Source organism: Oryctolagus cuniculus, chromosome 4 (assembly GCF_964237555.1).
Source record: "Oryctolagus cuniculus chromosome 4, mOryCun1.1, whole genome shotgun sequence".
Classification (NCBI taxonomy): Eukaryota; Metazoa; Chordata; class Mammalia; order Lagomorpha; family Leporidae; genus Oryctolagus; species Oryctolagus cuniculus.
The window spans coordinates 135,491,437-135,508,700 of record NC_091435.1 but is presented as its reverse complement, the minus strand read 5'-3'; the positions used below and the strand labels follow the sequence as shown (position 1 = coordinate 135,508,700).

The window sequence follows — 17,264 nt, the reverse complement described above, 5'->3', positions numbered from 1 at the left end:
TAAAATAAGACTTCTCCAACACACTTTCAAATCAAACCAGTAAAACAATATCCTTTTGAATATAAGTTTCAAATGGTTAACTTATCAACACAGGTATTCAGTTAGATCTACACACAATTTTAGGCTAGGCAAAATGTATTTTTAATCCACTAAATATTTTAAGGCATAAAACATCTAGTCAGAATGGAAATTTGCGTAAAAAAACCTTTTTAACTCATATACACAATACAAATCTTAAACCTCCAACAAGCCAGTTTTAAGTGAATCTTGGAGATCTAAGTGCATGACTCTTTAGATATTTCTAAACCACATTTTCCTGGAGTTCTTTCTAAGATATTTACTCCCCTGCCTTCTTATCAGGAGGCTATGGTAGTGTCTGCAGTGTTATCAGCAGAATCCCCAGGAATGCCCCACTCCTGACCCTATGATGTCATGTGAAAGCTTCCACCCACTAGGCCCTCTGCATCTGGGGCTCGCCTCCGTCCAAGTTCCGAGCTCTGCTCCCTAATTCTCCCAGTTACCACTTTCTGTTCTTGTCACCATGGATCTACACACTACAGTTTTCTACGCTCCAGCCAAATGACACCAGATAGGGAAACTTGCCACACTTGTGCAACAAAAATTCAGAGAAAATAAGTTCTGAATATGGACTGAGGGAGTCTCCACTGAATACATTATGAAAACATTAGCACTAACATCTGTTTGGCTTCGCAGGGCCTCTTTTCCTGCTTTCTCTCATGCCAGGAAGAAATCATCACCCTGAGGCATGAGAGCCGGTGGACCACAGAATTTCTCCTGATGATAAGGCACCATGTCTTCACCATCATGCCAGCGTGTCTTAACACCCTACCCGGCACTTTCAATTATCAATGACTGAGTGAGGGATTGTTCTTAATTATGACCACAATTTTCTCAGTAGTCTGTATGAAGTATTGAAAAGGGCTAAAATATCTCTTCTGGGGGTTGCAGCATTAGCGAGATGAGTAGACAAGTGGAAAGTAGGAATACATTTTTCTCCCCACAGACAGTTTGTTTGGCCATGCACAAACCTCAACAGGAAACCAAAATAAAAGTCAGTGATAAAAGGCAGTGATTCTCTTCATTTTCCATTTTTTTTTTTGAGGTGAAGTTCCATTCATTGCTTATTTTAAAATAGTTACTCCTAGCTATTAAAACAATGCTTAGCTATTAAAACAAGGCCTTTTACAAGTAAATGCATACACACAGAGACATAGTCCAAGAGTAGACACACACACACACACACACACACACACAAATAGCTGAAACACCCAAGGTTAGCATACAAATTTTCAGACAAAATGTCTTTTCTTAAAGTCCTTTAGTAGAATAATTTAATTAATTCGAATCTATTAAAACATACATTCCCATGTTTCTGGCTTTGGCTTGACTTAGATTTTCTTCGGGTCCTACTATTTTTATAGTACTGATTTCATGTTTAGCTTTATCAAAAAATACCTTGAGGTCCTTTTCATGGTAAACTTCCTGTAAAATATTTAAAAATCAGAAATTAGAGAAAATAAGACAAGAAGATGAAGGAAGTGCTTTCTACTCAAAGTTCTGAATCCCACAATTCACATATTTATTCAATAATGGATAAAATAAGAACCATCTTAAACATGTGACTTAAAATGCAAACATATTATGAAAAGATAAAATACTTCAAAATTATTTAAACATCTACCTCTAGACAAGGTTTTGCATAAATATTTACATTTTTACAGATCCTTCCAGAAATATGTAATCTAGCTATTATAATAAGATATTTCTAACATACAGGAAAAAAATGTAGCCCCTGAGAACTTAAGACGTGTGTTATAAAATATCCAGAAAAATGTCTACTAAACCATATATATGTTTGTGTGCATTATAAATAAGCAATTTTATAACAAAATGTGAACAATATTCTTTGAAATGAAAAGAAAAATAATGTTCACATATAAAATTTTGTTCTTAGAAAAAGAGAATTTTATTTTATTGAAACAAACTTAATGATAAAATCATCAACATGAACACTGTCAATTTAGCTAGATTCAACTTTGCTAAAATTCAGATAAGATCATTGCCATCTCTGGAGCACTGGGGAGCACTGCATGTATCCAACTTCAATGCCTGTCCTGAAAAGCTAATGCTTACCACAGCTTGTTAAAATCACTTATCACATAAACACTATGCAGAGTTGATATTAAACGCAAGATAAAAACTACTATCAAGGAGCTTGAGGCCCTATGAAAGCAGGGAAAACATAAAAACACAATACATAAAAATTAAAAATATTCACAGGTGCATATATTACAACACATTTTACAAACCAAATATTCAATGTTTCACTCTTTTTTTTTTTTTTTTTTTTTTTGACAGGCAGAGTTAGACGGTGAGAGAGACAGAGAGAAAGGTCTTCCTTCCGTTGTTTCAACCCCAAAATGGCTGCTACAGCCAGTGCACTGTGCCAATCCAAAGCCAAGAGCCAGGTGCTTCCTCCTGGTCTCCCATAGGGTGCAGGGCCCAAGCACTTGGGCCATCCTCCACTGACTTCCCGGGCCACAGCAGAGAGCTGGACTAGGAAGAGGAGCAACCGGGATATAACTGGTGCCCCAAGAGGGACTAGAACCCTGGGGTGCCAGCGCCACAGGCGGAGGATTAGCCTAGTGAGCCGCAGCGCCAGCCAATGTTTCACTCTTAAAATTAAGTTGTTCTGCCAATTAGAAATATTACCTGGAAAAAGTGAACTATTAGCTGAAATGTACGTGAGGACAAAGTGTTAGGATTGAAGAGAAAAAATGGAATACTTCACAACTATTGAATTCTAAATCACATCAAATACCAATACAATGATGAAAAAACGACTTTAACTTAGATTGTATGTAGGAGGTGTTTTGGACACTCCAAGTATTTCTCAAGGATATGAAAGTATCAACATCCTTTGGGAAAGAGCATATCGTAAGTGATTAATCACAATACCATATCTGGAAGCTGTTCAACTTTTGAGCTTATCGCATTATCCCAAGTCGCGAACAATTTACTGGACAGTTAGTTCCATGAAAGAAGGTCCCAGACTAACACAAAGGCAGGAATGTAAGACCGTCTGATATGAAGTTGAGCCACATGAAAATGGCTGCTTACTCAACCATTTTTTATTTACAAAATTTGGCAGTTTTATGTGATTTATCCACATATTATGATGCTACACTCCAGAATCTAAAATCATTAGGTCCTAAAAAGGCAGTGCAGTGGTTACTACAAAAACCATCTACTGAATTTAGCTCAATGAATTTTTTAGTCAGAAATAACAAACAGTCCCCATCACCACCAATAAAAAAAGTTTCCACATAAAATATTCATTTCTCAAATACTTACTTTGTTATGAATAAAGAGTTTAAGTGCTTCTTTAGGGTAATCCAGTGTCAACAGTATGTCCAGAAATCGAGGTAGGAAAGGTGTGGGTTGCTCAATGAAAACACCTATTGTTACATTTGGATGGACCTTTGTATTATATGAGACATAAAAACAAATTATGCTTAATATCACCTTTATTTTCAATTTTATTCAAATATTAACCAGTATAAAATTTAAAAAAAAAAAAATCTCAACTCAATACCATTTGCTAGGTTTGAACTGCCCTATGGAAGTTCTCTAGCACTTGAAGTAAGTTTCAGTTGACATCAAAGGCTTTTACTAAATCACATCTTGACATTATAACTTACAGAGGAAATTCACTATCACATCAAATTATAAGGATGCAATTAAGAATTTTGCCACCTCTGCAGTGAAATATTTCCTTTGCAATAGCCCTTAAAAAAATTTCAGATCTGAATGCTATTTTGAAAGCATCATCCAAGAAACCAGAATGGTAATTGTATTTCCTTCTTTATTTTTAATGGCTTGACACTCAGCATTTACTATGTAGCCCAGTTAAAGCAAGCATGATGGCTTTGTCTTTATACTTGAATAATCCCTTTAATTTCATTTTACTGCTAGCATTTATTTTCACTCATATATGTTATTTTCTTTCACTAACATTCTTTCCTTAATATATTGCTCCTATTTTTAAGTATTTTCCTTAACTCTCTTTGGGTATGTTTTAGTACATAGTTTTGCATTAAAAGCATGAAAACGCCTGAAATAGTCATTATACATGCCAGTCCTTTTGATGAGCAACATTTAGGAAAGGGAATGAAAGTTCCTGGTTTGAAAAACTTTCAATTGGATGAGATAGAAACATTAAGTAAACTCCTTGTAAAAAAAAAAAAAAAAAGTAATTACCAGAAATAGATGGAAGACTTCTTTAGAATATCCTGAATTTACGGGCTACAGATTTTTTTAGACGCTAATGTTTTAAAATATGTTAAATGCAGAATCAGATACCTCTTCCCATCATTTCACACATGGTACTTCACACATTCCTTCACTGTATATATTATAACAATGTTTTTGCTTTGATGCAACCTTGTACACTGTGGTACTATATTAGTCTATTAATTCATTCATCTGAATATTTATTCATGTATTAAAGATTTATGAATTTAAAAGGCAGAATGATAGAAAGAGGACAGACCGAGAGAAAAGTCTTCCATATATTGATTCACTTCCCAAATGCCCATAATTTCTGGGGCTGGGCAGGCTGAAGCCAGAAACTCTATTTGGGTTTCCTACATGGGTGGCAGGGACTCAAGTACTTTAGCTATCATCTGCTGCCTGCAAGGTGCATTAGCAGGAAGCTGATGGGAAGCAAAGTAGCTGGGACTGGAGCCAGGCACTCAGATATGAGATATAGGCTTCTCCACCTAAAGCTTAACTCACAGGGCCAAAATGACAACCTCCGCCCACAAACATTTATCATTAAAGGAATAAACAAATGCAAAGAACTAAAATACCTGCTGTTTAGGAGTTCTAAATTTAATAAAAGAAGTAAGAAAAAAGTAGATTACAATTCTCCCTTATCAAACGTGAGGATGTATTTCATTTAAATTTCATAATTGCCTTTGAATTTACTTATAACCTCAAATTTACACATGAGGAAAATGGAGCTGGAGAAGCTAAGTGACTCAGAATCTAAACTAGTAGGTAAAAAGCTATGCTTCAACTTGCAACATCTCCATGTGTAATCCAACTTTATAATAACAGATAAAAATAAACAGTTGACATACATTAAAGGTTGAACACTTCATAAATGTGTAAATATAAAATTTAGAAATATGACATCATTTTATATGTTCCTCATATTTATTCCTCATACACATGTGTGTGAAATATTGCATTTAAAAAAACCCTCTAAATGGTCGTTATTGCTTTTACATACAAAGAAACTGCTAAGGTCCACATCTAAAAATATGGTAGAGCTGGTATCTCAATTACCTACAGAATTTTAATTTTCATATCTCTATTGCATAATCCCTACAAATAGAAGGTAGATTTTATTTTACATGTAGGGATGAATAATTTTCTCTTCTAGCACATTTTAATAGGCTGTAAGACAAAACAGCTTAAGAGCTAAGTGATTTACATGCAAAAAATTAATGTAAATATTTTTCTATCCTTGCACCAGAAAGTTTATAAAAAAGGAAACAAAGAAGATAAAATAATTAACTCTCCCTCCAGGATACAACACTACTCTCTCTATGCAAAAAAGATCCTGATGAATTTTTAAAGATCTTCATGATGCTGCTTCACTCAGAAATATTCTGGCATTCTTTCCAGATAAGAAACATTGTTTGTTATTTGAGAGACTGGCCAAAAAGTATCACTTTCAAGTAAAAAAGGGCTCTATTCAGAAGTTCTTAAATGTATACAAGTTCCTCTTTATTCTCCTCTTACACAGTGATAAGAAGAGAAACTATTTAATTCAGAAGCTTGGGTGTACAACACTGAAAGTATTTTCCATTTGCATGAGTCCAGAAGTTACCCAAACTATCTTCCTGGGAGTTTTATTTCTGCCTATGTGCTTCTACTTCTCTGGTGTGCTACAGGTACTTAATAATCCCAGAACCCAACTGTTCATGCACATAATATTCTTCCCAGTTACTAGATTAGTTTTGTGGAAGAATAATGTTACCACAGGATGTCCTAATCTGCTCTTACTGGTGACAGAAGACAGAGCCATAAATATGTTATGTGGATAAATAATAAGTATTTCCAACTGCTTGCTCACTCTCAAAGTATCAATGATAAAATATAGCCACAACTCTCTATGAAACAGAGATAACTGGCATTTATCAAAGAATAAACACGATATTCAGGTAAAATTAATAGTAGTTAAGAACACATGACCTGAATTGAAATCTCCGACACTTAGAAACTGTACATCTTTAAGGAAGTTACTAGCCCTTATATAGCTCTGTTTGTTTTCTCATCTGTAAAACTGAGCCAATAGTGCCACTAACTTTAGGGACTGTCATGCTTAAATGAGTTACTGTGCTTGCAGAAAATGAAACAATTCTTACTTATATAATCATACATTATTATTTTTAATCACTAAATAAAACACAGACAAAATTGGTCAATAAAATGTTGAAGCACTGTATTGCATTTTTTTTCTCAATGGTTTGGCCAGGTCAACAGACAGCAAGCTATTAAATACTAATAACCAAGTCTCTTTCATTGGGCTCAATTATTAGTTAGTTTTGCATTCAAAAACAGTTCAGAAATAGACAAATCTAACAATTTTCTGAGTCATCATGTTTTAACACTGTAAATTCATTATTTGCAATCAAAGCTATAAAATAATCTGACATGTTGTTCACTATAAATCACTGCATTTCATGACGATGGACTTTTTATCACCCCATTTCACAGTCAATTCTACTTACATCTACTGCAGACAAGTCAATTGTATCAAATTCACACAGCAAGCAGCCATTATTCTGTGTCCACAAATTAGGTACGTAGTTTCCAAAATAATTCAGGACAATCTAGTAAAGGAGAAAACAGTATGAACAAAAAGACACCTCTTCCACTAGTGTGCTTTTACTCTAAGATCATCCAACTTTAAAGCGAGTTTTCTGTGTTAGACGCATTCCTTTAGTAATTCTAATATTTTCACATAGAGATATACACAGAAAAAAAGTTTTCTCCAGACTTTATATCAAAGAGCTGGGTAAATTATGTCTAGAAATGCCAAAACAGGTCTTACAAATCATAAAGGTCACATTTCATTTTCTCTCGTAAGAAATGATACTGGAAAAGACAGCAAGAAATATGTCAATGAAACACAATTTTAAATGAACAAATGAAATTTATTAACAAAAACGGAAGATTCGCATTAATGTCAGGTGAATAGTAATGGGGCAATAAGTACGTTTAAAGGCCTAGCACAAACACCAACAGAAATGGGACAGTGACAATGTAACCTCTTAGAATCTCATCACCACACCAAGTGCTGAGTAAAGTTTATCATCAAAAGGCACTACGTTCTCCCAGACAACTATGCTACTATAAACAAGACTTCTGGGCAGCGATTCAGGGGCACTGAATCAAGATGTTCTGCAGCTCCTAATTACAGTCACCCCACAAACCCTACCAACACTAATCTGGGGCAAGCATTTGGCACAGTAGTTAAGACCCTGCCTGGAAAAGCCACACCCCTCGGAGCGTCTGGCTTGAGTTCCACCTCCCCTTTCCACACAGCCTCCTGAAAGTGCACTATGACTGGCAGCAATGATGGCTCAAGTACTTGGTTCCCTGCCACACACATGGGAGACCTAGCTGGTTCTCCTGGCTCCCGCCTTGTATTGGCATGGCCCTCAGTGTTATGGGAATTTGGGGAGTAAACCAGTGGATGGAAGATCTCTCTCTGCCTTTCAAGCAAAAAATGAAAATAATACTAACAATAAAAGCAATGAGCTAAAGGACAACATTGCTTCCCCCACCTTGCTTTTTAGGTCTCTCAGAAGATCTGCTTTATAACTTATCACACCCTCTCGAGCAGCTAGAGACATTCATTCTGTCTATGTTCCACTCTGTGCTTGGGGGTAACATCAGTGAGGGAAGATGATGGGGAACACAGGTAAACACATTAAGATTTCCTCTGAGCACTCAAAAAACACTTTACTCCAGAACTTGAAAGTTTTAGAGAAAATTCTGTTGGCAAGTACAAAATAAGGGGTCAGGGTCGTGGCATAGCAGGTAAGCTGCTGCCTACAATGCTGATTTGAGTCACGGCTGCTTCACTTCCATTCCAGCTCCCTCCCTGATGAGCCTGAGAAGGTGGCAGAGGATGGCCCAAGAATCTGAATACCTGCACCGACACAGGAACCCAGGATGGAATTCTTGGCTCCTGGCTCCAGCCTGGCCCAGACCAAGATGTTGTGGACATCTGGGCAGTGAAACCGAGGATGGAAGAGATCTCTCTCTCTTTCTCTACCTCCCTCTCTCTTTCTGTTGTTGTGCTTTACAAGTAAATAATATTTTAAAAAATAAAAAGTTACTATACTTTCTGCAATGCTCCCTAGTAGTAATGTGAATATTTTAATTATTATTATTTCAACAAACTATAATTTGACCTCATGAAAGTGAAGCTGTAACACAGCTTTGGCTGTGATTTCACATTACAGTTAAAAGGAAGTACCTAACCTCCTCAATATGATTATATAATTGTTAATTTTTCACTAGAAAGATAAGTTAAAAATCCAAAGAAAACATATATATGTATTAAATATGGATGTCAAAAAATATCCAGCAATGCAAACTAGATGTTTTTACCTTCCTAAAGCCCTAAAAGAGATCTTAAAGTGTAGAACAGATGAGCTTGCTAGTCCAGTACCATTTTATGAGTCTCCTTCCAAATATTTCTCTTGTCCTGAATTTCTGAAACAAGCATGCTATTAATTAAAATAGGAAGGTATTTATGTTACATAGGTAACTTAGTCTCCACAGTAAAATTAGAAAACACAGACAAGTAACTGATCCACATTTCTACAGGGTTATGTGGTAATTCAGATCACAAGCTATAATACATAGTCATGACATTCATTAATGACATTTCAAGAGTCAACGTGACCATTTTAATACGCCTCTTGAATGAAAACAAAAAATTTATAATCGTGAAATGAAAAACATAAATGTTAACTTAATCATTCATGATCTGTAAAATATAGGGTTTTGAAGAAAAAAAAGATTTCTATGAAGAAAGGCTCCTTATCCTAAGCAATATTTTTTAAAGAGCAAGCATGAAATGCAGTTTTGTTTAAAATATCCAGGGAAAGATTTTTTTTAAGGGAAGGGAAAAATATCCTAAGTAGCCAACCACATATAAAATCCTCATCATATATACAAGTTTTCCCATTTCAGAAAGCTCATAAAATATTTAATAATTATTTTATGAATAATTGATTAGCCTCTAAAATCCCTACATGAATATGAAAATAATCAACAGTTTTAAAACATCAGTGCAAACAAAGGCATTAGTGTCAATTATCAGGATTAAAATTTGACTTCGCAACTTTCCTACTTTCTTCTTTTCACCTCAATTTGTTTCATAGGTAATTAAGATTTTCAGAACATTGCTTTTGACTGGAAACCTCCATTGTGGGATACCTCTGCACACAGACAGAGATTATCCACCACCTCCGCCTTCCGTGCACATCTGTTTTCTTCATAAAACCTGCAGACATCTCTGCTGGCAACATTAGAAGGTGCAGAAAGCTGTTTAGGTCGTTAGGCTGCTCTGCACGCTCCCCAGCTACTAGGTGGTAGTATTTTCCTGATTCTTCTTTCACAACATCAAATGTTTCCAAGTATGATGCCACTTTCACTGGCAGAGAAACTTTCCAACTAAATCTTTGCTTTCTTTCTTCCTTTTTAAAAAGCATCCAAATTTTCAAGGTCATGGTGACCTAAGTACTGGGGTTCTTATGCACAAAACTAAGGTCATGATTTTCATTACAAATCAAATTAGTGGCAGAAATGACATTTTCATGTGCAAATTGGATGACTTAATCTTTCCCTGATTAACTATACTTTATGTGAGGGTACTTCAAAAAGTTCATGGGAAATAGAATTAAAAGATAAGTTTACTTTGGAGGAAAAATTCTAAAGCTTATTGCATAGGAGGGCATCATCAAAAATTTACAAAAAATACATACTATAAGAAAACTATGCATGGTTTTCAAAATTATTTTGCACCCTATAACCTAATCTTTTCATTCCATTTTCTACAAAGTTTTTGATTATCTCGTAAAAAATGAAGACCAATTTATAATGATGTATAATATCTATTACTTTAAAAAATGGCCATTTTTAAAATAAGCATCTAATGATATACTACTACTAATAAATAAACTTCAAGAATAAAAAATAAATCATCAAATTAGAATTCACAGCTTCAACCTAAAAACTTATTCATCTTAGAATATATTTAGAAAAGTATGAAAATAATAATTTAGAATATATGAAGTAGTATATTACAAGAAATGCTAATAAAAATACAAAATCAATTATACACAATTCTATAAACAAAGGAAAACTGTAACTGCTCATAGATATGCAGAACTATGAATGTAAACCATATGGAAACTGGATTATAAATTGTCTTAAAATTTATTTATAACTTTATTTTGAAAAACACAGATTTAGGGAATGTAAGAAGTAAACTCATTTGATGTCCTTTGATACTATAATCACACTATATAATTTATAATTTATAGATTATTTTTTAAAATAAAAATGGCTTAAATATTATCATTTATGCAATATGACAGCTCAAATCCACTGACATAATCATCTCTCTTAACCAAAATAATTGAAACTAACTTATAAAAATTCATATAATGAAGTCCTTTTATATTTTATAAAAGCTAAAAAAATAAAGGCTGCAGTAATCTGCTTTTTTTCCTCATCAGCTTGGACAAGACGAATACATGATATACTCATGAAAATCTACTATTTTTAACATATTACTATAAAACAGTATTAGTTGAACGCTTATTTGTGTAATTTTTTCACAGATTATATATATACCAAATACAATGTTTGAAATGAAACTTGCTTTTTTTTATAAAATACACTTATAAAAAAATGGACTAGACAGGATCATGTCATTGGTTTGGGGGTTAAATGGGATTATCATAGCCTGAAATGCCAGAAATAGTGATAGTTCAAACTAAAAATATTTCCTCAAATTAAAATTTCTTGGCAGACATAGACTTTTCTAAATTATTCAAGATTACGGCTCCCTTTCTTTTGATAATCTTGTTAATTACTAATTTAAAGATCCAGTCAACATCATCCTGTAAATTTTGAAGGATCTGATGATCACACTGATATCACTTATCATCGGGTCTTTATGACTTTATACATACTCTCAGTACCAAGCTTCCCTTAACACACATTTAAATTAGATTCAACTATTAGTTTCCCAAGGAACAATAGCACACTAGTTAGCTAGAGGACGTGCTGGGATGCAGCATCCCTTGCCTCAATGGCACTGAGATGTCATAGACAAAACTAAATCAGAAACTACACAGGGATGGGCGCTGCAGGGGCCAGCACTGTGGCACAGCGGGTTAAGCCTTGGCCTGCAGTGCCAGCATCCCATATGGGCGCTGGTTCTAGACCCGGCTGTTTCACTTCCAATCCAGCTCTCTGCTATAGCCTGGGAAAGCAGCAGAAGATGGCCCAAATCCTTGGGCCCCTGCACCTGCGTGGGAGACCCGGAGGAGGGTCCTGGCTCCTGGCTTTGGATTGGCACAGCCTCTGGCCATTGTGGCCAATTGGTGAGTGAACCAGTGGATGGAGGACCTCTCTCTTTCTTCCCTCTCTCTCTCTGCCTCTCCTTCTCTCTCTGTGTAACTCTTTCAAATAAATAAATAAATCTTTTAAAAAGAAAAAAAACTACACAGACAGTGAAGAGCTTCATAGACAAAATGCATCCATTCATCAGATTTATCTATAAACAGTTACTGTAACTCTCAGTAATTTTATGATTATTTTGCCTTGTCAGGAAAAAAGAATTGCCTTACCTCTCCCAAGAATAATGCTAGGTTACTAGATTGTTATAGACTGTGACATTCAGTTAAGATTCACAGTTACATACGTGCTAGACTGTGAACAGTGAATGAGACAGACTGATTTGTCATTTCTAGCCTAAAGGCCTGATAAGTAAGACAGACAGGAAAGCAAGTAAACGTCATCTCTGTCTCGTATGTGGTATGGACCACAATGAAGAAACACTACAAACTATGAAAGCACACAGGAGACTTGAGCAATATAGGAAAACTCTTCCTCTATAAATTTTGCCAGCAACACTTTAATCAAGCTCAACCGCAGACAGATAGACAGACAGACAGATAAATAGGTAGACAGCCAACAGGTATTTAGGAAACAAAAAACATCTAAAATGATCCCTTAACGGCTTGAACAAGTCATATTCAGAGAGGATATCATATATATGGGAAACATGACTCAATTTAGCAGCTATTATTAAATAAATCACTAACATGAAATGTGTGACATACTCTAGTAAGGAAAAGTCACCAAGTTTGATTAATAAATATGAAAACAGATGGTATAATGTATAAAATAGAGTATTAAATTGCTGGCACAACATATGGTATTATAAAACAATTTTGAAAAAATAATAAAGAAGACAACATTCTCCATAGCCTATTGCTAAGTAATGCATGGCCAGGTAAAAGTCAACATGACTCACCTTGGTGGGTCCATTTCCATTAATTACCACAGGCAATGTTTCATAAAATGTATTCTTAACTCGTGTTTTGTTGTTTTCAAATTTTAAAACAACTTCATCTGGGTCAAAAACAGAAAAAAGTTTTAATAATTTAAAACGTGTGTATGTGTAAGTGTGTTGTAATAAAATTTCTATTGGATACAAAAAACTCTTCCTGTGTTTGGGGAATTTTGCCTTCTCTAAGTCAGCAGAAATGAAATGAAGGGAAATTGCCACAGACACAGAAGCTGATTCGAGCCTGCCTCATGCACACACTCCCACCTGGCGTCAGCAAAACAACGGATGTTCTAAGCCACTGCACTGTCTGGTGGAAGGAAAGCATCTTTGAAATCCTGCTTCTGCTCCTTGACTGATTTGATCCTCACAACATTAAATTATTGTCTCAATTTACTCATCTGTAAAAAGGAATCTTGTGCCTACTTTGCAGGGTTATTATGAAGATATGAGCAATGTATATATGACAAATAGGACACTGCTTGCTATAAGCAAAGTTCTCACAATTGGCTACAACTGATAGCTTTTTCCAGTTCTGTTGGGACTGGCACTGTGGTGCAGTGGGTTACGCTGATGCCTGTATATTGGTGCTGGTGCAAGTCCGGCTTCTCCACTTTGCATCTAGCTCCCTATTAATGCACCTGGGAAAGCAGTAAAAGATGGCCCAAGTTGCCTGGGCCTCTATGCTTTTGTGGAAGACCTGGAAGAGGCTCCTGGATCCTGTCTGCCTAGCCCTGACCACTGCAGCCATTTGGGAGTGATCTAGCAGAGGGAAAATCTCTCTCTCTTTCCCTCTTTTTCTCTCTCTCTCTGTAATTCTACCTTTCAAATAAATAAATAAATCTTTTTAAAAAGTTAGACACTATACAATAATCCAGAAATAGAGAATTCAGAGGGGAGCAGAATTTTTTTTTTCTTTTCAGGCTTCTTTCTTCATACTTTTTGAGCACGCAATTAAATTTTCCATTCAGAGACTCATTTTACTGTATGAACTGACTTGAAGTACTGTATTGAATTATAAGGTATTTTTTAGTTTTTAAGGCATTAATGAATTAATGTATTCTGATTTGTGATGTATTAATTACTTTAATGTATTAATTTGTTTTATCAAGATAGGTGTATCTCTGAGAGAACACACACAGGCACACCTACACAAACACACAAATGCATACACACATACACACTTCCAAAGTCTATCTGTCTAGTGTTACTGAGACAGGGAGCCACTGAGTCACCAGGGGTTTTCCTGTTATCTCAAGGCCAGCAAGATATGGGTTTGGTTCCTCCTGCTGCTCTGAAGATAATCAGACCCCCTGCATAGACAGGTTCATAGCAGTTTAGGGACACGAAAGTGACCTATACTGACCTACAGCTCATTATATGCTCATAATACATCTGTATGCTTAGTGGCATATCTCCCAGCCATCATGACAATGAGGACAAAAACAGGACAGTAGCTACATTCTGGGAAATCTCCACCTACTTCCCAGAAAAACTAGGAATACCCCTCCCCCTTCTTAGAATGTACTTCCCCATTCATTAAACAACCCATGTAATGTCCAATTCACTGCAGGTGAGCCTGTACTCTAACTTGGGAGTGTATTCTTTCATTTTCTCCATGAAATGTGTGCTACATGTTATACACTGTTCCCAGACTTGCTCATGAATTCTTTCTTGCAGCAAAGATGAGAACTTGGTTGCCAGGCAGCACTAGCTCTCTGCACCGTTCCCGCCTTTCAACTGGGTCAAAAGGATCTACTCTAATACTCCTGGGTAATTCTCAATACAGGGAACTCACACTGAAAAATATGTATTAATTTCGTGTAACACATAAATATTTTCCACAATCCCCAGATGATGAAAACACTAGATATTAAGGAACCTAAGGCCAGAAGCATATAATTTCCACACTAGGCTTATTAGATAATAATGATAACTGAATGTACTGAACATTATTATGTTAACCTCAGGTTCAATATTATTTTAAAGGTTGCAATATCTACACTATAATCTTACCACAGCCACAAAATGTATATAACAAAAGAAAGACAGCTAGAAGCATAGATATTCATTTGTAGACATGAGCAACCCATATACCGAGGACACATACCTACAGCTCCATTTAAGGTTTGAAAAATTTTACATTTGTGATCCAATGTGATGTTAAAAGCTTCCTAAAAAATAAGAATAGAGATAATGTTGAAAATGACAACAACAACAGCAGCAGCAAATACCACTATTATATTAATACAGTTTGTTCTTTCAAGGAATTTAAAGTTTAAAATTTTTAAGTATCTAAAGAAAATAGTTGCAAGATTGAGGTATTTATGTGAGACACAGAAATAGTGGAGTTCAAAGCACTGTAAACCATACTTTAAAAATCTTATGGTTCCTAAACACAACAAACAAAATACGTAATTTAGAAAATTTTAGAGCTATATCTGTTATACACGGTAAATTTATGAAACACAAATAAAAACACCATTGGGGGCTGGTACTATCACATAGTAGGTTAAGCCTCTTCCTGCAGAGCCAAGATCTCATATGGGTGCTGGTTCCAAGTCCTGGTTGCTCCTCTTCTGATCCAGCTCTCTGCTAATGGCCTGGGAAGGCAGTGGAACATGGCCCAAGTGCTTGGGCCCCTGTACCCATGTGGGAGACCCAGAAGAAGCTCCTGGCTCCTGGATTTGGATAGGCCCAGCTCTGGCCATTACGGCCATGCTGGGAAAGAATTAGTGGATGGAAGACTTCTCTCTCAGTCTCTCCCTCTCTATATAACTCTGCCTCTCAAATAAATAACTAAATCTTTAAAAAATTAAATTAGAAAATTTTGTTTCACTTTTCCCCAAAGATCTGCTTGAATCAATTTCAGGAATGTGCTCATTAGAACCTGTTACAAATGGATTACTGTCTCCAGTCTTCTCCCTCTTAATAAAAGAACTCAGATTCTCAATACTATCCTATTGTGTAGTTAAAATAAAAAACAAGGCCAGCACCGCAGCTCACTAGGCTAATCCTCCCCTGTGGCACCAGCACTCCGGGTTCTATTCCCGGTTGGGGTGCCGGATTCTGTCCCAGTTGCACTTCTTCCAGGCCAGCTCTCTGCTGTGGCCCGGGAAGGCAGTGGAGGATGGCCCAAGTGCTTGGGCCCTGCATCCACATGGGAGACCAGGAGGAAGCACCTGGCTCCTGGCTTCGGATCAGCCAGCACGCTGGCTGTAGCGGCCATTTTGGGGGTGAACCAACGGAAAAAGGAAGACCTTTCTCTCCGTCTCCCTTTCTCTCACTGTCTAACTCTGTCTGTCAAAAAAATAAATAAAATAAAATACAAAATAATCTTTGTATATTGTATGTAGTGTCATAAATACGTTGTGCTCGAGCCGGCGCCGTGGCTCAATAGGCTAATCCTCCACCTTGCGGCGCCGGCACACCGGGTTCTAGTCCCGGTTGGGGCGCCGGATTCTGTCCCGGTTGCCCCTCTTCCAGGCCAGCTCTCTGCTATGGCCAGGGAGTGCAGTGGAGGATGGCCCAGGTGCTTGGGCCCTGCACCCCATGGGAGACCAGGAAAAGCACCTGGCTCCTGGCTCCTGCCAGGATCAGCGCGGTGCGCCGGCTGCAGCGGCGGCCATTGGAGGGTGAACCAACGGCAAAGGAAGACCTTTCTCTCTCTGTCTCTCTCTCACTGTCCACTCTGCCTGTCAAAAAAAAAAATAAATAAATAAATAAATAAATACGTTGTGCTCAAAAATGTATGATAAAGTATTATGAGATTTCTAGAAAAGCTACTTATAGAAAGCTGACTACACTGATGGTCTGTTTTGTTTATGATTCTACCTTTTAGCTATGTCAATGGCTAGAGCATCATCTTGAACAAGGAGTTTACATGGAAAATGGTAAAGAAAAAAAGAACTAACATTTTGACACCATAAAGCTACCATAGCAACCTTGTGCTCTCTACCTTTTAGGGTTCTTTTAATGTAATAGAGGAAAAAATACATAAATAAAATACCGATTTTATTTAGGTCACTCAATTTGAGTTGTTCTACATGACAGCTGCCATATTCTTGGTAATAAAGGCGTCAGAGTCTGCCAATTCCACTACCCTATGGATCCTCCAGCTCAAATCTTTTTGGGATTTAATTATAATCTCTTTACTGCAGGATCCATGCAATCAAATATCCCAAGTGCTCTAACTGGCTGTAACGCACTACAAGATTCCATCAAAGGGTCATACCCAATCTACTACATCCACAGGCTCTACACACTCTGGACACTCTCCCCAGTATCCATGATCTCACAGGGAGGTATCTAGGTTCAGTGGCATCACAGGCCTTTTAAAATGAAACAAAACGAAAAACCAACTTCTTGGAGTTTCCTTACTCACATGCTATTCCAAAGTGTTTTCTAAAATGAGAAGATTGTAATTAAATTTAACTAACAAGAGGTTGATGTGAGCACCATGTGAAACAGAGGTTAAGTCTTGCTGTGGGTTTTCAGAGAACTGAGGATCCAGCCTCTACAATGCTTCTGACTGAACGTGTGGCCTGTTACTCTAATGGCTAAGTGAGTA

General features: G+C 36.5%; 1 protein-coding gene across 3 annotated transcripts in view; it reads right to left on the bottom strand.

Moving 5' to 3' along the window:
* The window catches only part of PLOD2 (procollagen-lysine,2-oxoglutarate 5-dioxygenase 2), a 99,347-nt gene that overhangs the window by 18,431 nt on the left and 63,652 nt on the right, over positions 1 to 17,264 (bottom strand). For all 3 annotated transcript variants that reach the window (XM_008266286.4, XM_008266287.4, XM_051818672.2), the window contains exons 6-10: positions 14,805 to 14,868; positions 12,662 to 12,759; positions 6,825 to 6,926; positions 3,376 to 3,501; positions 1,382 to 1,503 (exon numbers count right to left, since the gene is read on the bottom strand). In XM_008266286.4, the coding sequence (XP_008264508.1) occupies positions 1,382 to 1,503; positions 3,376 to 3,501; positions 6,825 to 6,926; positions 12,662 to 12,759; positions 14,805 to 14,868 (512 nt within the window). The remainder of the gene's footprint in view (positions 1 to 1,381; positions 1,504 to 3,375; positions 3,502 to 6,824; positions 6,927 to 12,661; positions 12,760 to 14,804; positions 14,869 to 17,264) is intronic.